The sequence below is a fragment of the Scyliorhinus canicula genome, chromosome 3 (genome assembly GCF_902713615.1).
Source record: "Scyliorhinus canicula chromosome 3, sScyCan1.1, whole genome shotgun sequence".
Taxonomy (NCBI): Eukaryota; Metazoa; Chordata; class Chondrichthyes; order Carcharhiniformes; family Scyliorhinidae; genus Scyliorhinus; species Scyliorhinus canicula.
The window spans coordinates 167,156,562-167,178,513 of NC_052148.1; the positions used below are offsets into that span (position 1 = coordinate 167,156,562).

The 21,952-nt window shown below is 43.0% G+C and overlaps 1 protein-coding gene across 8 annotated transcripts in view; it reads right to left on the minus strand.

Moving 5' to 3' along the window:
* The window catches only part of sec31a (SEC31 homolog A, COPII coat complex component), a 133,527-nt gene that overhangs the window by 80,289 nt on the left and 31,286 nt on the right, over positions 1–21,952 (minus strand). For 7 of the 8 annotated variants that reach the window (XM_038791676.1, XM_038791679.1, XM_038791680.1 and 4 more), the window contains exons 6-13: positions 18,083–18,223; positions 15,703–15,845; positions 13,927–14,026; positions 11,767–11,928; positions 9,879–10,031; positions 8,859–9,083; positions 1,456–1,530; positions 1,192–1,245 (exon numbers count right to left, since the gene is read on the minus strand). In XM_038791676.1, coding sequence (XP_038647604.1) covers positions 1,192–1,245; positions 1,456–1,530; positions 8,859–9,083; positions 9,879–10,031; positions 11,767–11,928; positions 13,927–14,026; positions 15,703–15,845; positions 18,083–18,223 — 1,053 coding nt within the window. The remainder of the gene's footprint in view (positions 1–1,191; positions 1,246–1,455; positions 1,531–8,858; positions 9,084–9,878; positions 10,032–11,766; positions 11,929–13,926; positions 14,027–15,702; positions 15,846–18,082; positions 18,224–21,952) is intronic. The other variant, XM_038791674.1, reaches the window with a different exon arrangement.

Sequence of the window (21,952 nt, forward strand, 5' to 3'; positions counted from 1 at the left end):
CAAGAAACATCAAACATACTTCAAACATAGTGAGTGGGACAAATGAGCTATTAGCAAATATGTTCAACAGTAATCACCACATCCAATCGTCCAAATCTAAGCGTAGCTCATTCATCACATACTTGCGCACAAGACACATCAGGAAGTCCATGGAGATCTGCAAACACCACACCATCCTCCAAGACAGTGGCGTTCTTGTCAGGAATATCTGGTTAGTCTTAGTCAAGAAACACATTACCACTCATTCTGTGGTCCACCAATCAGCAGCATGAACGTTAACATGTAGCAATCTATTACAAACAAACGCTGACCTATCAGCAGTAAGATCCTGCCCATATCCCCATTCCTCACTATATATAACTACCTCTTTCATCTGTCTCAGTCATTCCTCCAGACAACGGACAGAGTATGTTGCCCAGAACGTTGAGGCCCATCAATTCTTCAAATAAATTGCTTTAAGGTAACAATGTTCTTTTTGGAGCAAAAACTTTACATGGTGTAACTCAAATTTGTCTTTCTCAAAATCTAGGTTGTGCATAGCTGAGGATATTCTGCTCTGTTCGAGGCGCCAGATTTCAAATGAGACGTTAATCAGAAATCCTGCCTGCCCTCACAAGTGACCACAAAATATAACATGGTATTATTTTGACGAATAGAGGGGAGTTATTCCCAATGTCCTTGCCAAAATCTATCAATCCATCAACATCACATAAATGGATTATCTGGTCATTACCACATTGCTGTTTTTAGGATCTTGCACATGGACTGCTGTGTTTTCTACATTATGGCAGTAACTACACTTCATCTTTAGAGCACTTTGAGACATCTGCTGGTATTGAAAGGCATTATATAAATGCTTTATTTTGTTCTTTGCCGCAAGCAACGATTGATGCATCATTTAAGACAAGGTTAGATAAACTTTTCAAGCAGAGAAAGATACAGGGCTATGGGAAAACAGGACAATGAGATTCATTTTGATTTCTTCTTGCAAAGAGTTGGCACAGACAATGGGCTGCAGTACCTTTGCACAGGAAACTCAAATTGCACAATAAAGTGACAATAGCATTCTATTAATAATTCTTTATATAAAAACACTTGTGTGTGGCATTACAGGACAATTATTTTTCCAATTTTGCAACCTGAAATGGCAAAAAACTGTGCTAAATTTTGTTTATTTTGTATTGTCAGTACCTGATCTGCGGGAAGTCCAATCTTGTCTGCTCCACTTTGTAGTGCTGTTGCAATCTAAGCAAAAATGTGCAAATATTGAAGTTAACTGTGTTGGCCCGAAGAAAGAATTCTCTCAGTTACATTCTATATTGTTTACATCCTCCTCCCTCCCAAGTATCATGTTTTTGATTAATTCTTTCTCGAACTGCTCTAATAGATAATAGGAATAAATGATAGTTTATTTCTTTGTACCACTCAGATGTCACCAGGAAATCTACGACCCACCTTCTCTGCAAGCTCTTCGTGCTTGTATCCTAAAAGTTCCAAGTATTTATTGCGATGATCTATCTCAAAGTTAACCTGTGAAAATAAGATGGGAAAATCAGTATAAGGGGCTGAAGGATATACTGACAGAAACAACAAAAGTACCTTTGCTGAATTTTCTCTTCCAAAAGCCCCGAAAAATTTAAAAGTGGCGATCAGAAGAGGGCTACAAATGGTGGATTCAAAACAGAAAATGCTGGAAATACACAGATCAGACTGAAAATCAGCGAGAGCATTAGAGTGCCAGAGGACCAAACCTTCCCAAAACATCTTATGAAGCATAAGGATAGGGAAAACGTGACAAAGACCTGCAATGCCAGTCCATACATGGAAGTGTTATACTTGCAGGAGGAGGCCATTTGGCCCATCATGCCTGCACCAAATGAGCAATTCACTTAGTGCCATTCTTCTGCCTGGTTTTGTTCATGGCTTAATTCTCACCTCTGTTCCAATATTAAAATTATAATCATTTAAATAGAATTACATAAAATGTACAGTACAAAAACAGGCCTTCAGCTTAACCGACCCATTCTGGGTAACTACGCTCCACATGAGCCACGTTTTGCTTAAATTTGTTCTTGGGAGATGAGCATTTCAAGGTCAATTCAAATTTGCTCTTGGAACTGGTAGTGGTGAGCCATTTGGATACCAACCACAATTCCAGCAGGCCATAGTGATCGATGAAGCAGAAGGTTGGAACAGTTCCATTTTATCTTGGTACAGAAGCGTCACTCTGACATAACGCATTTCCAGCCTCATTGCTGTGTTTATGGCAAACGAAATTCATCACGATTGCAATTATCTGTCCCGAGCTGCTAGGTGCCTAAGCAAAACCACACATGGGTTATTTTGGCAATTTAAGATCATTGCAGGCCAGTTTTTATGCTTGCGTCTCTCCTAAGCTTTCCGGGCTTTGTGCCAATTGTTTTTTTTGTCTGCAGTATTACTGGCACCAATGGGTTGCGCAATGAAAATCTCTCTGTGCGAGGTGCTGGGATGGCCTCCAGATGGCACGTTGATATGCTTTAAGAGATGCTCAGTGCCTATCTGCTGTCACCTGGACACCCATTTATGCAGACAGAGGTGACCAGACTGAAGAATTGTTTGTAACACTACACATATTACAGATATTTGTGCGTGGCTGAGTAAACTAGTTCTTATAAAGCAGTCATTTTCAAACCCAGGGTCATGGGCGGGTGCCATGCGTTGCAGCGTTCACGATCGTGGGAGGTAGTGCCCAACGGCTGCCACCGACTTTTTTAAATGCCAGCTGCGACTGGCTTTCAGAATACCAGCCGTCCCACGCATGCATGCCCCCTCAGCAGTGCGCAGCCCCAGAGCCCAGCGGGGCAGACCGCCTCCTCCTGCCTCCTGACCAGCTGCATGCTGACCCAGGAGCAGATTTTTTTCTTTAAAAAAAAAAAATCGATGGAGTCTTCCTGCTTGGAGTGGCGGCAGAGAGCAGGTCACACACGTCCCATACACTGATGTCACGTGCCCTGGGCTGAAGAGAGATTCCTTCATTCTGTTAGCAACAAAGCAAAAAACACGACTGAAGAATTTAAAATGGATTGTTTGGTAATAAGGAAGAGAGGGCCAGAGACACAAACATGCCAGGATCTCACAACAAAATCTGCTGGAGAGAGTGGCTCAGGAAAATGCTCAGGACAAGACAAAGCAGTGCTGGTGTGAGCTCCAGGGCTTCTGGTGAACAGCCCAATAAGAAGAAGCTGAAATCAAGAACAGAGCAGTATAAAGATGATATTTTAAGGTATGGCTTTATTAATTGTGCCAATGCAAATCAGGATGTGAAGTCCATGTGTGTTATATGCAGGGAAGTATTGGCAAATGAAAGTTTAAAACCCTCAAAACTAAAGGTATTGAAGACTGGCGAGTTCAAAGACAAATCTCTCGATTTTCTTTTCAAAGGATGCAGCGTAAACTTAAATTTCCACGGATGTCCTTTGCAGACATGTAATATTGAATGACAAAGCAAGTGAGATAGTGAGGATGAAGGAGGCTACCTGTCACAATAAAAGTAAGTGAAAATGGTGGGTCACAAAGTTCGGGTGGCAGAGGTCACACAGGACAGCTGCCGTAGGTCTTGATGATCAGCCAGCGTGGGTCGCCAAGGTTGGCCGGGTGGTAAAAGTGGGTTCCGGGAAAAAGATTGAAAAACAGTTCTAGATCAATGTACATAAGGTACTAGGCAAGATTAATGTAAAAGGACAACGGTTACTGGAGCTTTACTGTTAGCATGGACTCTGACAAACAGCAATTTCCAAACCAAGTAGGGCCCCAAGGTGTCGTGGAGAAACCAGAGATCATGCCACTGGCCCAAGCTGTAGATCACCAGACATACCACCCTCAGCAGGATCCTCCCTCACTTGTAGCTTTCACATGTTGACTATGACACTGACCATTCCCTGGTGTGTCGCATGGTCAGATTTCCACTAAGGAAACTGGAGAACTCCAAGAATGATGGTCATCCTTTGATCCTGGGTTTTTCCAAAGTGGGGGTCATGACCGTGGGTGGGTCGCAGGCAGGTGTCAGAAGGGATCAAGCAGCAAAAGACACAATGTTCTGAATCCATCAGTCTCTTAATGCAGAATTTTCCAACGGCAGCATTCAGAAGCCTGCTGGGAAAATACTGCCTAAAGTGTCAATTTACACCTCCAGAGGGAGCAATTATTGATAGATTTCCTGCTAGCTAGCCGGTTCCCCCTAACCCACCACCATCAGCTCCTTCCCGGCAGTGGTTCCATTTCGACAATCATGTGCCGCAAAACGTTTGGCGGATTTCCTGACCTCTCTAGGCCAACGCTGCGGCACAAAGGTTCATCCAGACATGGTCCATCTGCACCTTAAATCCCGCTGGACATGGAGCTCATGTGTTCTGCCCCAATGCAGAACAGTGATCTGGTAGACAACATCAAACTCCCCCTCCGGGAAACTATCCTGCAGGAGAAAGAGACCGTCATGAAATAGTAGGAGACCATCAGAGAACTCACTGCCAAACTCAGCAGATCCCCACAACACCTTAGGGCCCTGCTTGGTTTGGAAGTAGCTGTTTGTCAGAGTCCATGCTAATATAAAGCTCCAGCAAACGTTGTCCTTTTACATTCATCTTGCCAATCCCCTGGTGCTTTACGTGCATTGGACAAGCTGCGTAGTCTGTACTCGCCCTTTTTCAAGTCCCCTAGAACAGTGTTTTTCAAACTTTTTCCCGGAACCCACTTTTACCACCCGGCCAACCTTGGCAACCCATGCTGGCTGATCAGAGAGTTTGAGTATATCAGAGCCCTTGGTGAGTGAGCACAAACCTGGATTCATTCCATGTGTTTGTGTATAATGTCTCCATGCAGACAAATAGCCGGAAAATCTTCTGCAGATCTTCTTGCAGTGTGGTTGCTGCTGAGGTACCAGAGATATGTGTGTCAGAGACGGCAAACATTGCTACATTATTGGAAACAACAGTCTCCACAAAGTGACTGCATTGGCATGTCTTCTGGATGAGGGGACATGAACACATTATGATGCCACAACTGATTATCTGAGAAAATAATACATATTTACGAAAACATTTATCAATGTCCATTTTGTCTGGCTAATGACAACCAGAACAGTTAGTTTGTCAGTTGTCTGTGGGTCACATTTAACATTCATCAATATTGGTGAACTTATTTTTTTTTTCTTTTTATAATTTAGAGTACCCAGTTATTTTTTTTTCCCCCCCAATTAAGGGACAATTTAGCGTGGCCAATCCACCTACACCCGGTGCGGGGATAGCGAAGGACCTCCTTGTGAACCTGTTCCTGGGCCTGGCGAAGCGCGCCATTTATAAGTCCAGGCAGCGGGCGACCGAGGGGGTCGTCCGGCCAGACTGTCTGTCTGTCTATCTCCCATGGCTACATTCGCGGCCGGATGTCCCTGGAAAGGGAGCATGCGGTGTCCGTGGGCACCATCTTGGCCTTCCGTGCCCGGTGAGCACCACAGGGGCTGGTGTGCTTTATTGACCCATTTAACTGCACTCTTATTTGATGTTCTTAAGTTTCCATTGATCTTTATTATGTTTGGGCAGTGGCCCTAACAGGAGTGGCCTTTTTTAGCTTTGTCCCTCAGTTTGTTTTCCATTCTTCCGATTTGTTGGTGGACCTCAAAAGAGTGGCCAATCCACCTACCCTGCACATCTTTGGGATGTGGGGGTGAAGGTGAACTTATTTCTAATAGTACACTTTGAAGTTGAATAAACTTGCATCAAATAATTGAATTGCATATAAGCAAATTATAAATCAAGATCTTAATATCACTACCTTCAGACTTATGGCTGTTTTATTTACAAGAACCACATATGGCTTTGCCCCACAAATATTTGTTCTTTGTTCTCTTCACCTCAGTTTTCTTCACTTCTTTGTTTCCTCAAGGTAGTGGGCCACGATGAATGCAAGTTCACAATTGTTGGCGGCTCTCCAGTATCCCTCATGAGTAATTATCCTTCATGTGTGACCCTGGACAGTGAACCTTTATAGATGGAGGACATCACAGGCATATATGATCCTGTCCTCACTCTATGTCAACATAAATTCAATGCTCCAGAGGCTACTGGATAGTGAATTAGAACAGGAAAGCTAGATGACGTTGTTTCCCTCTCTTGCCTGGGGCAACAAAACTTTAGTATCTCAACCACTGCCTTGAGTCTAGGTTAGCAAATGTGGCATGGGTCCCGAAGGTCAGCCAATTGGCAAAAGTGGATCCCAGGAAAAAAAGTTTTGTTATAAAGCATTCCAATCACAATCTATCCTGTTTTTCACTGATATAAATCTTGATCAAAGACTCCGTTTTATTATGGTACTTGCCAGTTATTGCTGAACTAAATAAAACATCATTGCATATAAATGGATCCAAACAGCACACCTTGAAAGATGCACGATTATTCAGCTGGTCAATAAATGGCAACATCTCTAAATTTATTGGATCAATTCCTGGTTCTCCAGGCTAGTTGTTGCATTGTTGCAATTACCTACAACTCCCGTGTGTTAACAAATGGATAATTAGCCAGGGTTTCTACCCTTAATTGTTCAAGGATAATAGCTGGAGCAGTTGAACGGCCCGCTGACACAATCTCTAAGCTCAGGCATGGAGAGTGAAGAGAGAGGAGGATACCAGGTGACAGTCCAATGAAAGGTCAATGCCTCCTGATGAAGAGAGTGGGAAATAGTGGGAGAGGAAAATGACACTGGCACTCAATAATATTTTAGTGAAACCATACAGTTCTGCTCACCAGATTCCCAACCGGGTTCAGCGTTAACAAAAATGACAAAAGGACGCAAGATCATAGAGCTGTGATGGGACAGGTTAAGAAAACAAGCAATTAAAACTTCTTTTGGATAGATTTTTATGAGGCAACAATAAATCACCTCTGAAAGCAAATGGTGGTTATGAGGACTCTTGAAGTTTAACAGGCAATCAGAAAATGCAAGAGAGGATTTTAGCAGGATGACTCTTGAAATAGCAAAGCATTTTTTGTTGAAATCAAAGGATTCTTCAGACGATAATTTGCAGGTAAACAAAGAATGTTTTCAGATTTCATTGAAGCAAAGAAAATATAAAGTGGGTAAAAACAAATGTGAATGTGGGAACTGATGTTCACTTCATGCAGCCTGGAGCCAAAACACCAATTAGGAACATAGGAATAGGGAAAGGCCAATTGATCCATCGAGCCTACTATGTCATTCAAACACATCTTGGCTGATCATTGGGTTTCCCCAATACACCCCTGATCCAGAAGTCTATCCATTTCAGTCTTAAACACATTCAATGATTGAGCTTCCTCATCTTCTGGGGTAGAGAATTCCAAAGATTCACCACCCCCGAATGACCAAGAGTTCTTCTTCATCTGTTGATGGCCTGTCCCTTATTCTGAGGCGGTGACCCCTTGTTCTACATTCACCAGCCAGGGGAAACGTCCTATCTACATCCATCCTGCCACATCTTGTAATAATTTTGTACATTTCAATAAGTACACCTCACATTCCTCAGGGCCATTTTCCTCATAAAACATCCTGCCATCCTAGGGATTAGTCTGGTGAACCTCCGATGCATTTCCCCCAAGACAAGCTAGCTTTCCTTTGAGAAGGAGATCAAAACTATACACAATACTCCTGTTGAGGCCTCACCAAGGCTATCTGCAATCATAGACAGCTATCTTTACTCCTGTAGGCAATTCGCATTGAAATGAAGACCACCATACCATTTGCCTTCCTAGTTGTTTGCTGCACCTGCATGTCAACTTTTAGTGACTCATGAACAATACCATGCAGGTCCCTTTGGGCATCAACACTTCCTAACCTCTCACCATTTCAGAAATACTTTCTGTTTTTTTCAACAAATTGGATATCTTCAAACTTATTCACACTATATTCTATTTGCCATGTTTCTGCTCATTCACTTAGCCCACCCAAATTCTCCTCAAATTTCCTTGCATACTCCTCACAACTTACATTCCCACCTTGTTTTGAGTTATCAGCAAATTTGGAAAATTACGATTAGTACCAACATCCAAATACTTTTTATAGATTTTGAACATGTGTGGCTCCAGCACTGATCCTTGTGGTACCCCACTAGTAAACAGCCTGCCTCCCCGAGAATGCCGTTTATTCCTACTCTGTTTTCTGTGCCATCCAATTTTCAATCCATACCAGTATATTATACCTAATCCTGTGCACTCTAATTTTGTTTACTAACCTCCTGTGTGGAGCCTCACAAAAGCTTTCTTAAATCCAAATACATCACATCCACTGGTTCTTCTTTATCCATACTACAACTAACATCCTCAAAAAACTCCAACAAGATTTCCCTTGCATAAATCCTCCCAGTCTTTTCTAAATGGCCAGCTATTACATCCATTATAATGGATTCTAACATTTCTCCTACTACTGACGTCAAACAGATCTGTAGTTCTCCATTCACTTCCACCCATCCTAAAATGGTGGGGTTACATTTGCTACTTTCTAGTCTACATGAATCTTTTCAGAATCTATAGCATTTTGAAATATTCATCAACTCATTCACTATCTCAAAGACTTATTTTACACAGAGAGCAACTGGGATCTGCAAAGCACTGTCTTAGGGCATGGTTGAGAGAGACTCAACTGCCTTAAGGCATAGTAGAGAGAGATTCAACTGAGGCCTTCAAAAGGGAATGGGATAATTTCTGAAGAAAATAGTGCAAGTCTACAGGGAAAAGACAAGGAAATGGGACTAGGTGAATTGCACTTGCAGAAAAATGGTCTGCTCCTGTACTGTAACCATTCAATGATTCAATGAAAAGTCTCAACAATTCACCGTCAGCATTTCCTCTCACCTTTAAGAACCCCCAAACGTTCCTCTCAAAGTCTGTCTGGGCAGCATTAACTTTTGATTGACAGTACTCCACAAAGCCTCCTGTATGTATCGTTGACTGCAGCTCATTGGAACGGTTCAGGAGTTCCGATTCTGTGACAACTTGACTGACGAATACTTGGAACGGAACTTCCTGCTGTTGAGATTGGGGTTTCACGTTCTGAAACGTGACAAGCTTTCCTCCAAACTTGCCATGAAATTTCACAAAAGGTAACACACAGAACAATTAAGCAATGGAGAAAGAGGGGGGAAAAGAAAAAGAGTTCAGCCGTTAAATTCAAATTGCAGCAATGGCAAGTATGTAAGTGTCATATTAATCAATTTAAATTAAATACTAAAACTGCAGTAATTTTTACAAATGTGGGTAGTCAACCTCCACCATACCACCAAAGGAGAGGCAGGAGCTTCCTCATTACAAAGATATGGGAGAAAAATAAATCAATGGAAACAATGAATTTGCTGTAACTGTGAGACAAAATTGCACACCGAGGGAAAATGCCATGAAGTTACTTCATTACTGCTGAATAAACTGTTGGGCATGGCACTCGGGTACACAGGGCAGGAGAATGCAAACTTCAAACAGTGATCTGCGGTCAGCTAACGTCAATAGGGAGAGTGGTGAAAGCACCACAAATGACCTGGACTGCGCACGCAAATTTAGCTGGAAATCTTGCTCTCCAGCACTATCCAGTTACTCTAACACCAAGTGTGCACGAGGATGTCTGATGAAGACAAGAGCAGCCCTGCTGTGACGGCTCCTGCAATCAAATACTTTGTCAGCACTCACTATCTCAAATTTCTCACAAGATGAATAGGTATTTAGGTAAGACACAGGGATGGGTGCTGTCAGATGTAGATTCATACTCTGGCATGAGTGATCACATTCTGAAGAGGAGAGAAAAGGGCACAAAGTGGAAAAACAACCTTGTGATTTTATAAATTATTTATTTTTACTCTAGAATACAAAGATTTCAAAACTTACAGCAAATGTAGCTCCAACAGGGCGGCGAATCCACTTGGGTGGTTTTTTAAGAGGCAGCACAACACTTGGTTGTGCTACAGACTGAGGGAGCTGCAACGGAGGAAGGGTCTGTCCAGTACCGAATGGATCTAAATTCCCAAAGGAGGATGAAATCTGTCAAAAACAAAAATATAGCATTTGTAGATCATTGGCGACAGAGCATAGTCTGGTGTAAAAACACAAAAAGGCAAGGAGACATCACATATATGCTTACACTAAGACCAACGTTAAAAATGGTAAATATTTGATTTGTCACATTTGTTGCTTTCAAAACAGCTGTAACATAAACTCAAGAGCAAGTCGAACATAGGCACTGATCCTGGGGACAATCTTTTTCCATGTCCTCATGATCCCACTAATAATTTTGATGCATCCTTGAAAAGCACGGCCAACTTAAAATCAATGGCTCATTGTCCCCAGCCAGCACAACAGCCAGCACAACTACATCCCCAGCATCATGTCACTTCCACTCCCATTCTGAACCATATTTCTCTCACAGCTCATACCTTCAATCTTCACCTGATTTATAAATTGTGAAATTTATATTTTTGAAACTAAATAGACTAATTGCAAACTTGGTGCCATATTTGACCCCCAACATTAGCTTCCGACCACATGTTCATATTTTGATCTCCGTGGCATCACCCAACTTCTCCCCTGCCTCAGCTCATCTGTTGTGGAATGCCATCATTACCCCAGACTTGACTATTCCAATGCACTTCTGGCAACTTCCCACTTTCTACCCTCCATAAATTTTAGGTAACCCAAAACTCTGTTTGTGTCCCAACTCGGACTGCTCTATTCACCTATCATTCCGCTGCTTGCTGATCAACATGGGTTCCCTCAAGCAATGCCTTCATTCTAAAATTCTCAACTTTGCTTTCAAATCCTTTCATGGCCTTGTCCCTCCCTATCTCTTAAATCTACTGCAAGGTATCAACGTTCATCCAATTCTGGCTTTTTGAGTATCCCCATTTTAATCATTCCGCCCTTCATGGTTGTGCCTTTTGTTGCATAGGCTCCAAGCGGTGGACCTCCCTTGTTGCACCTCTCACCTTTTCTACCTTGCTTTCCTCCTCCAAAACACTTGAACCTATCTCTTTGACAACCTTTTGGTCAGCTCACCTAATATCTCTCTGTGATTAAATATCATGTTTTGTTTTGTAACATACCTTTTATTCATTCATGGGATGTGGCTGTCGCTGACTAGGCCAGCCTTCATTTCCCATTACTTATTGCCCTTGCACTGAGTGGCTTGCTAGGCCGTTTCAGAGGGCATTTAAGAGTCAACCACATTGCTGTGGGTCTGGAGTCACATGTAGATCAGACCAGGTATGGAGAGCAGATTTCCTTCCCTAAAGGACATTAGTGAATGTTTCTTTTACGACAATTGGCAATAGTTTAAGATTTTGAATTCAAATTCCACCAACATGGTGGGATTCGAACCAGGGTCCCCTGCATCACTGGATTATTACACCAGTAACAATACTACTACCCCGCTACCACTCCCGTTTCTTTTACACTAAAAACACAATGTAAATAAGTTATTTTCATCTGACTGCACTACCCACATATAACCGTGTCCAATGTATATACCACTGTGATCAATGAAAGATTGATTTGTTCAACACCAAGTGGTGAGCATGTGAGATAGGTTAGCACCACAGTCTAGACTGCATTTTTTTCCATTTTAATATTGGCATTCCTTCTGAACCCGTTGGCACATATAATGAAATTATGTAAAGGCATCTCTTATTACATACAGTGAAGGAACCACAGCAGCAAGAGGAGTGACAAAATACACAAGAAACAAGATAAATCACCACCACCTTCGTAAAGATTTATTTACATTGTCAACCTGTCGCTGTCTTTGTGCATCAAGATTCCCACCCATGAGGGAGTAGATGCTGATGTGGCCATCGAATGCAGCTGCAGAGAGGACAGCAGGGTTCCGTGGGCACCACTGAATATCAAAGCACCATTGTGTGGCTGTAGGCAGCTCATAAACCACCTGTCAAAAAAAAAAACCAATTAAAACAGAGACTAATAATTAAAATGGATAATATTTGATTTGAATTAAGTCAGACATATAACTTTAATACTGAATTTAACCATTCAAATTTGGAATGTGAAAACAGAATGTGCCATTAGATATATCTCTGTACCCACAGGATTGATTGATTACAGAGAACGTGGTGATATGGGACTCCATGTTTACTGTGAGCGAAGGTGAGGGTAGAACATTGATTGGGCTTGAACAGTGGAGAAATAAGGGTCCTGGACATTGTTGCTATCATTTAGGGATCAGGGAATATAACACGGAATTTTCTCTCGGCTAATTGAATGGGCATGATGGAGTCCATGTAGCAGTAGCTTTTGCTACTGAAATAATCACTCAATGGTCCAAATAGTTGCTTACTTTTCTTCTGCGACTCATATTCTTGCCGCCAATATGTTTTTGTAGTTTTTGTGATTATATTTACCTACGGATCTCCTCTAGGGAAACCTACAGAAAAAGGTATATGGTTGTGTTCTTCACTTTGTTTCCAAATCCCACAAAGTATTAAATTAATAACAAAGTTGCAAAAGGTATCCTCGGAGTCATAAATGGCCCTGGGATGAGCTTCCAGCCACAGATTGGCCATGCTAAATTGCCCGTAGTGTAAGGTTAATGGGGGGATTGTTGGGTTACTGGTATAGGGTGGATACGTGGGTTTGAGTAGGGTGATCATTGCTCGGCACAACATCGAGGGCCGAAGGGCCTGTTCTGTGCTGTACTGTTCTATGTTCTATGTTCTATATCCACACCATATTTAAGATAATCTCTTTCTATGTTCATAAGAGTAAGAAGTCTTACAACACCAGGTTAAAATCCAACAGGTTTGTTTCAAACACTAGCTTTCGGAGCACTTCTCCTTCCTCAGGTGAGCAGTGAGCAGCAATGCTCCAAAAGCTAGTGTTTGAAACAAACCTGTTGGACTTTAACCTGGTGTTGTAAGACTTCTTACTGTGCTCACCCCAGTCCAACGCCGGCATCTCCACATTATGTCCATAACTTCAGCTGACAGTGCCTTGCCTCCGTTCATCTGTCGATGAAACCCTCATCTGTGCCTTGTAACCTCTCGATCGGACTATTCCAACACATCTTCTATCCTCCATAAGCTTGAGCTCATCCACAACTCTCCCGCTTGTGTCCTAGCTCACTCAAGTCCCATTCAGCTATCACCCCTGTGCTCACTAACCTTCACTGTCAGCTACACCTCAATTTAAACTTCTCATTCTTGGTTTTAAGTCCCTCCATAGCCTCACCCCTCTCGTTCAGCTCCTCCAGGCATCTTCGAGTTATCAGCTCTGCTGCACTTCTGCTCTTAAGCATTCTCAAGTTAAATCGCCACGCCTTCAGCTACCAAGGCCCAATGCTTAGAATTCCCTCCCTTCGGGAAGCACGGTGGCGCAGTGGGTTAGCCCCGCAGCCTCACGCCGCTGAGGTCCCAGGTTGGATCTCGGCTCTGGGTCACTGTCCGTGTGGGGTTTGCACATTCTCCCCATGTCTGCATGGGTTTCACCCCGACAAACCAAAAGATGTGTAGGCTAGGTGGATTGGTCACACTAAAGTGCCCCTTAATTGGAAAAAATGAATTGGGTACTCTAAATTATTTAAAAAAGAATTCCCTCCCTTCCTCCTTTAGGAGACTTCTTAAAACTTACCTCTTTGACCAAGCTGTTGGTCATCTACCCTAATACTTTCTATTGAAGGATGAGTATCAAAGTTTCATGTCTAACACTCCTGCCAAGCACCTTGGAACATGTTACTATGTCAAAGGTGCTTTCCGAGTGCAAACTGCGGCTGTAAAAATAGGCATACTCAATAGACTTGCATGATTTTTAATGTTCAGCACATTGAAATGAGAAAACTTCATTAAAATTTCCAAACTAAACAAAGTTGCATGCAGTCTGAACCTAACCCAGTGCAAAGCTCAAGTGCATTTTCTTTTAATATTCAGCTTACTTCTGCAGTGTTGGGGTTCCAGCAAAGCATGCGATTGTCCTTCCCACAACTCAGAAGTAGCTCCGAGTCTGCCAGGCTCCAGGCAATGGCTAAAATTCCTCTGCAAAACATATTCGATTTATGATATTATTAAGAATTAAATGCAGCTCCTTCAATTTAAAAGGAAAGCATCAGGATTAAATTTTGTTAAAAATAAATTATCCTTCCAATTTTAGTCTTATCTTTCTGGAGATCATGTCTCTAGCCAAGTTATGCTTATTGTGATGCCAGCAGCCTCCTTAGACCTCACCAGCATTAACATATCAATTGAATAATCCAGATGTAATTGTCAGGAGACTATTCTTTTTACATTTTTTAAAAACCCATCCTTAAAGTTACAAAGCCAATGCGCAGAGTGGGCAGAGCAAGCCGCTAGTTCATCTCATTGTTGGCTCCAAAAATCAATTCATATTCAAATTGAAGCCAATTCATGGTCTCCGCAAGAGAGACGTACAAGATCCAAGCTGACAAGAAAAGGCATTGCCCCTCATTTTAGGCTTGATCTGACACTTAGCCAAAAGGCCGAGAAGTGATGATGTCACAATGCTGTTTAACCATGTTGCGTCACAGCCAAATCCAATCAGATGTTCATATAATGTTGACAGTGAAGAATTGTCAACAGGATTGGAATTAGTAGCCTTTTATAAGGTTTATGCAGTGTGCTGAAATGACCTGAAGAAAGTGGAGGAGAACTACTAAAGATTCAAAAGCAAATGCTGTTATGTCAGCAAACACAGCAACCATTTTGTGCACAGCTAGGTCCCACCAACAGCAAAGAGATGAATGGTCAATTAATCAATTTTCTGTTGGAGCACATCAGGAGAATTCCATTTTTCTTCGAACAGTGGCATGGAATCCTTTACATCTAGCTTAACAGGTAGCAAGAGATTCAGTCAGTATTTCATCCAAAAGGTAACAATATAGATAATAGATGTGCTCTCAATGCTGCACTGAAATACTAGCCTACATTACATGCTTGATATTCTGACTCAAAGGCAAGCGAGAATGTTATTAAGTGATCCAAGAGAAACTTTGAAAAGCTGGCAATAACTGGCTGAGGAGGAAGTAAGAAACTGAAAACCTCCTGGATAGAGAAGAATATTTGGAGATGGCCATTCTATGATGATGCATGGTGAACAATACCTGGATATTTTACAAACATAAATAAGTCGGTATAATAAACTTGGCAAAGAAAGCATGTTGAAGGGGCAGAATATGAAGTACATAGGCATTTTGTGAAATACAAATAATCTTGGAACCAATGAAGAGAAAGGTATGAAAGAAACTCAACAACATTCATGCAATGGCACCTTCCAAACCCTCTGCCCACCTAAAAGGACAGGGCAGAAGATGCACGGGAACATCACCACTCCAAGTCACACCTATCCTGACTTGGAACTGTAATCGTCGTTCTGGGTCAAAATCCTGGAAATCCATCCTAACAGCGCTGTGATTGCACCACATGGATTGCAACAGTTCAAGGTGGCATCTCACCACCACCTTCTCAAGGGTGATTAGGGATGTGTAATAAAATACTGGCCTAGCCAGTGATGCCCTCATCCATAAACAATTAATTTTAGAAACTGAGGTAATTTCAACACAGCCCTATTACGTATCAAAGAAAAGATTTAACAAATTATAGCTATTAAGAAAAAGAATTAGTAACTCACTAAATCATAATTTAAAAGCAATTTAATAATGACAAACCAACATGCCTTTCTCTGGTATTAACTCTACCTTGTGTGGTTTTCCAGCACTCGCAAGGGAGATGTTGCAAACCGGAGGTCCCACATCTGAATCACAGGCATTCGATCATCCTCGGAGGAAACAGCCATCTGTGTGGCAACATCAGGATGCCAGGCCAGTCCAGAACAGTGCATCTGCCAGCAGCAACAATGCACTTCATTAATAGTATGTAGATACTGGTGGATTTCCCATGGCAGTACTTGCAACTAAAACAAAACAGCTGGGGTGGGGATACAGAAGAGAGCCAGAGAGAAAAGGGAAACTCGGAGATCATACGGCAAAGGGGGAAAATAAGCTTTATATTTCCACATTCTATTTCCATTCCGTCAAAGTTGAATTTTAAAAACATGTAAACTTTTTTCTGAAAAAAAAAACAAAAAAAAGGAAAATACGATTCGCGGGAATGGAACTGGTTACTGATGCTTCTGGGACTTCACAGCTACCTTTGGCACAGTTGGTTAGTGAGTGAAAGGCATTAAGCAGGTAATTAAACAACAGGAGATAGGGTTAATGTTGAAAGTGAGGCAATGGAAGGAAGGAGAAAGCACAGCAGGTGAATTAAAGAACGGGTATAGTAATTGGAAGAGCTGTTGACGTCCATGATTTCTTTACAACCCCCATCAGTAAAATATAAGCGTTTGATGGCTTCTTTTACCTGTCACACCATCCAGCTGAAAGGTAAGAGGAGAGACAGAGAAGCAAAGAAGCATAGAAGAGTCATAAACAGGGGGTTGGGGGGGAAAGAGAAACAGCAACAGAGGGATATCAGACACAAGGAAGAGTGTAACCACATTCTCATATTTACCATGCACAACACCACCAGCTACCAAAACACTAATTAACGTGTGTATCCCTGATGGGGCCCCCACCAGCCCCATATACCAGTAAACTGCCGGCACGATATGGGACACCAATTTAAAATGGATGGCAAAAGACGACAATGGAGACACGAGGACATTTGTTTTTAAATACACGGGGAGTGGTTAGGATCTGGAATGCACACCCTGGGATTGCACTGGAAGCAGATTCAATTGGGGCTGTCAAAGGAAATTGATAAGCAACTGACGAGACAAATAAAAATTGCAATGCTACAAGTGCAAAAAGGAGTGCAAAAAGTACTCTTGCAGAAAGCCAGTGCAGACACAACAGGACAAATGGTCTGCTTTGGTGCTTCAACCATTTTAAGATTCTATGAGGAGATGGGGTGAATTTTCAGGATTGCATTGATGTTATTGAGGCTCCTCACTGGTAGTGAAAATCTGAAATATTACAGGATGAATGCAGCTCAAGTTGAAAATGATGCAGGAAGAAGCAGCCCGCTGGATCAGCACCCCAGCCATCACCTTAAACATTCACTCCCTTGGCCGCCAATGACTGTGCACCATCTCCAAGATGCACTACAGCGACTCACCAAGGCTCCTTCAACAGTACCTTCCAAACCTGCAATCTCTATCACCTCGAAGGACAAGGGCAGCAGATGCAAATCAACATCAACACCTGCAAGTTCCCTTCAAGTCGCACACCTTCCTAGCTTGTAACTATATTACTGTTCCTTCACTTCTCACTGGGTCAACATTCTGAATCTCCCCTCCCAACAGCACCGTGGGTGTACCTACACCAGGTCAGCTGCACAGTTCAAGAAGACAGCTCACCACCACCTGTTCAAGGGCAATAAGAGATGGACAATAAATACTGGCCTTGCTCACAACGCTCATTTTCCAGAAGTGAATGAAAAAAATACTCTGATCATACATATCCTCAAATGATCACACGTGACACAGGATTCTATTTCTGTTGATGAAATTAAATGAAAATCGCTTATTATCACAAGTAGGCTTCAAATGAAGTTACTGTGAAAAGCTCATAGTCGCCACATTCCGGCGCCTGTTCGGGGAGGCTGGTATGGGAATTGAATCGTGCTGCTGGCCTGCCTTGGTCTGCTTTCAAAGCCAGCGATTTAGCCCTGTGCTAAACCAGCTCCAGGTGCAAGAGACTGTAAAATCTTATCCGAGCATGCAGCACTATTCCAGAAGCTTTGTGCTACCATGTCTTTTTACAAAATGTTATACCCGATTAAATGTTAGAACAACTGCAACACATTTTGTTTGCACTACATTTTCAGGAATCTACCAATTCAATATGTCTGTTGGCTTAACCTTGCACATTGTTATAGTAATGTTACGTGCTGCAGGAACAACATGTCTTGTTAGTAGTGACCATAATTGAGAGGAATAGTCAGGAATAGTCAGGGAGGGGTGCCATTGGGTTAGGTCGCAACTCTGACTGGGGAGCATCATTCCAATTCATATTAAAATTCTTTACCGCAATATGTTGTGCCAAACATCACCCATTTCCCAGAAAATCTACTTACTCGGTTGGTGTGGTCACTGACTTTCAGTATTGGTTCATTCTTGCGCAGGTCCCAGACAACAGCACGCCCACTTGGATTAGCTGAAGCCAGAATATGCTGCACTTGCCTGTTCCAGGCAACACAACTAATGTCTTCAGGAGGCTAGGAAATAAAATAAAATATTTATCAGGGATTTTCAAAAAAATACATGATATATATAGTTTGCACTGGAGTGCTGAACTGGTTGCATTTGAGTGCTACAGTGAGAGTTTAGTGACTGAGGGAGAATAAGGGTTCATTTTTATTTAAAGTCTAGTATTTCTTTTATTTATTTAATTAACTTAAAAGTTGTTGTTTGGTCTATAAGATGGTGAATTTTGAATCAGTTTTAAACAAGGTTCTACTTGTAGGTACTTGCAGCTGGAGCTTGTTAATTAGTTAATTGGATTAGGCCATTTTTCAGAGGCTAGAGTCACAGTATAAATCTGAGCTAGCTACTGTGCAGACTTTGTTTGCACTGGAGTGCTGAACTGGTTGCATTTGAGTGCTACAGTGAGGGTTTGGTGACTGATGGAGTTAGGTGAGGAGGGAGTAAGGTGCTCCTTACATCTCATTTCCTATATTTATCAAAGAGCGTGAAGGGAGCCAGGAGTTTAGAGTACAGCTGACTGGAAGCAGAGTCGGAGGGCGGAGGTCCAGTTGGTCCACGGGGCAGCTAATTCTGTAAAGTAAGAGGGGATGGAGGCTAGGGCAGTTGCATGCTCCTCCTGTAGGATGTGGGTGGTGAGGGATACCTCTGGTGTCCCCGCTGACTATACCTGTGGGAAGTGCACCCAACTCCAGCTCCTCCGAGACAGTGTTAGGGAGCTGGAGCAACTTCGGATCATCCGGGAGGCAGAGGGGGTTATCGAGACAAGTTACAGGGAGGTAGCCACACCCAAGGTACTGGACAAGAGTAGCTGGGTTATAGTCAGGGAAAAGAAAACTAACAGGCAGACAGTACAGGGATCCCTCGGGGCCGTTCCCCTTCAAAACAAGTATACGGTTTTGGATGCTGTTGGGGGATGACCTACCGGGGGAAGGCCCTAGCGGCCAGGTCTCTGGCACTGAGTCTGGCTCTGGGGCTCAGAAGGGAACGGGGGAGCGTAGAAAAGCAATAGTAATAGGAGATTCAATGGTTAGGGAATAGTATACTTCATTTCAGATATAGTGTGTTCAGATATAGATATGTGTCAGGTTAGTGTATACTTCATTTCAGATAGAAGATTCTGTGGGCGTGAGCGAGACTCCCGGAAGGTATGTTGCCTCCCGGGTGCCAGGGCCAGGGATGTCTCGGATCGTGTCTTCAGGATCCTGAAGGGGGAAGGTGAGCAGCCAGAAGTCGTGGTGCGCATTGGTAGCAACGACGTAGGTAGGACAAGGGGTGTGGAGATAATAAACAAGTTTAGGGAGTTAGGCTGGAAGTTAAAGGCCAGGACAGACAGAGTTGTCATCTCTGGTTTGTTGCCGGTGCCACGTGATAGCGAGGCTAGGAATAGGGAGAGAGTGCAGTTGAACACGTGGCTGCAGGAATGGTGTAGGAGGGAGGGCTTCAGGTATTTGGATAATTGGAGTGCGTTCTGGGGAAGGTGGGACCTGTACAAGCAGGACGGGTTGCATCTGAACCAGAGGGGCACCAATATCCTGGGGGGGGAGGTTTTCTAGTAGTTTTCGGGAGGGCTTAAACTAATTTGGCAGGGGAATGGGAACTGGATCTGTAGTCCAGCAACTAAGGAAGCTGATATTCAGGACGCCAAAGCACATAGTGATGCAGTGGGGAAGGTAACACTGACAAAGGAGAGTACTTGCAGGCAAGGAGATGGGTTGAAGTGTGTATACTTCAATGCAAGAAGCATCAGGAATAAGGTGGGTGAACTTAAGGCATGGATCGGTACTTGGGACTACGATGTGGTGGCCATCACGGAAACTTGGATAGAAGAGGGGCAGAAATGGTTGTTGGAGGTCCCTGGTTATAGATGTTTCAACAAGATTAGGGAGGATGGTAAAAGAGGTGGTGGGGTGGCATTGTTAATTAGAGATAGTATAACAGCTGCAGAAAGGCAGTTCGAGGGGGATCTGCATACTGAGGTAATATGGGTTGAAGTCAGAAATAGGAGAGGAGCAGTCACCTTGTTGGGAGTTTTCTATAGGCCCCCCAATAGCAGCAGAGATGTGGAGGAACAGATTGGGAAACAGATTTTGGAATGGTGCAGAAGTCACAGGGTAGTAGTCATGGGTGACTTCAACTTCCCAAACATTGAGTGGAAACTCTTTAGATCAAATAGTTTGAATGGGGTAGTGTTTGTGCAGTATGTCCAGGAAGCTTTTCTAACAGAGTATGTAGATTGTCTGACCAGAGGGGAGGCCATATTGGATTTGGTACTTGGTAATGAACCAAGGCAGGTGATAGATTTGTTAGTGGGGGAGCATTTTGGAGGTAGTGACCACAATTCTGTGACTTTCCCTTTAGTAATGGAGAGGGATAGGTGCGTGCAACAGGGCAAGGTTTACAATTGGGGGAAGGGTAAATACAATGCTGTGAGACAAGAATTGAAGTGCATAAGTTGGGAACATAGGCTGTCAGGGAAGGACACAAGTGAAATGTGGAACTTGTTCAAGGAACAGGTACTGCGTGTTTTTGATATGTATGTCCCTGTCAGGCAGGGAACAGATGGTCGAGTGAAGGGACCATGGTTGACAAGAGAGGTTGAATGTCTTGTTAAGAGGAAGGAGACTTGTATAAGGCTAAGGAAACAAGGTTCAGACAGGGTGCTGGAGGGAACTGAAGAAAGGGATTAGGAGAGCCAAGAGAGGGCATGAAAAATCTTTGGCGGGTAGGATCAAGGAAAACCCCAAGGCCTTTTACACATATATGAGAAATATGAGAATGACTAGAGAAAGGGTAGGTCCAATCAAGGACAGTAGCGGGAGATTGTGTATTGAGTCTGAAGAGATAGGAGGTCTTGAACAAGTATTTTTCAAACAAGGGGGGCCATATTGTTGGAGAGGACTGTGTGAAACAGACTGGTAAGCTCGAGGAGATACTTGTTAGGAAGGAAGATGTGTTGGGCGTTTTGAAAAACTTGAGGATAGACAAGTCCCCTGGGCCTGACGGGATTTATCCAAGGATTCTATGGGAAGCAAGAAATGAAATTGCAGAGCCGTTGGCAATGATCTTTTCGTCCTCGCTGTCAACAGGGGTGGTACCAGAGGATTGGAGAGTGGTGAATGTCGTGCCCCTGTTTAAAAAAGGGAATAGGGATAACCCTGGGAACTACAGGCCAGTTAGTCTTACTTCGGTGGTAGGCAAAGTAATGGAAAGGGTACTGAGGGATAGGATTTCTGAGCATCTGGAAAGACACTGCTTGATTAGGGATAGTCAGCACGGATTTGTGAGGGGTAGGTCTTGCCTTACAAGTCTTATTGACTTCTTTGAGGAGGTGACCAAGCATGTGGATGAAAGTAAAGCAGTGGATGTAGTGTACATGGATTTTAGTACGGCATGATAAGGTTCCCCATTGTAGGCTTATGCAGAAAGTAAGGAGGCATGGGATAGTGGGAAATTTGGCCAGTTGGATAACGAACTGGCTAACCGATAGAAGACATAGACTGGTGGCGGATGGCAAATATTCAGCCTGGAGCCCAGTTACCAGTGGCATACCGCAGGGATCAGTTCTGGGTCCTCTGTTGTTTGTGATTTTCATTAACAACTTGGATGAGGGAGTTGAAGAGTGGGTCAGTAAATTTGCAGATGATAAAAAGATTGGTGGAGTTGTGGATAGTGAGGGAGGAGGGCTGTTGTCGGCTTCAAAGAGACATAGATAGGATGCAGAGCTGGGCTGAGAAGTGGCA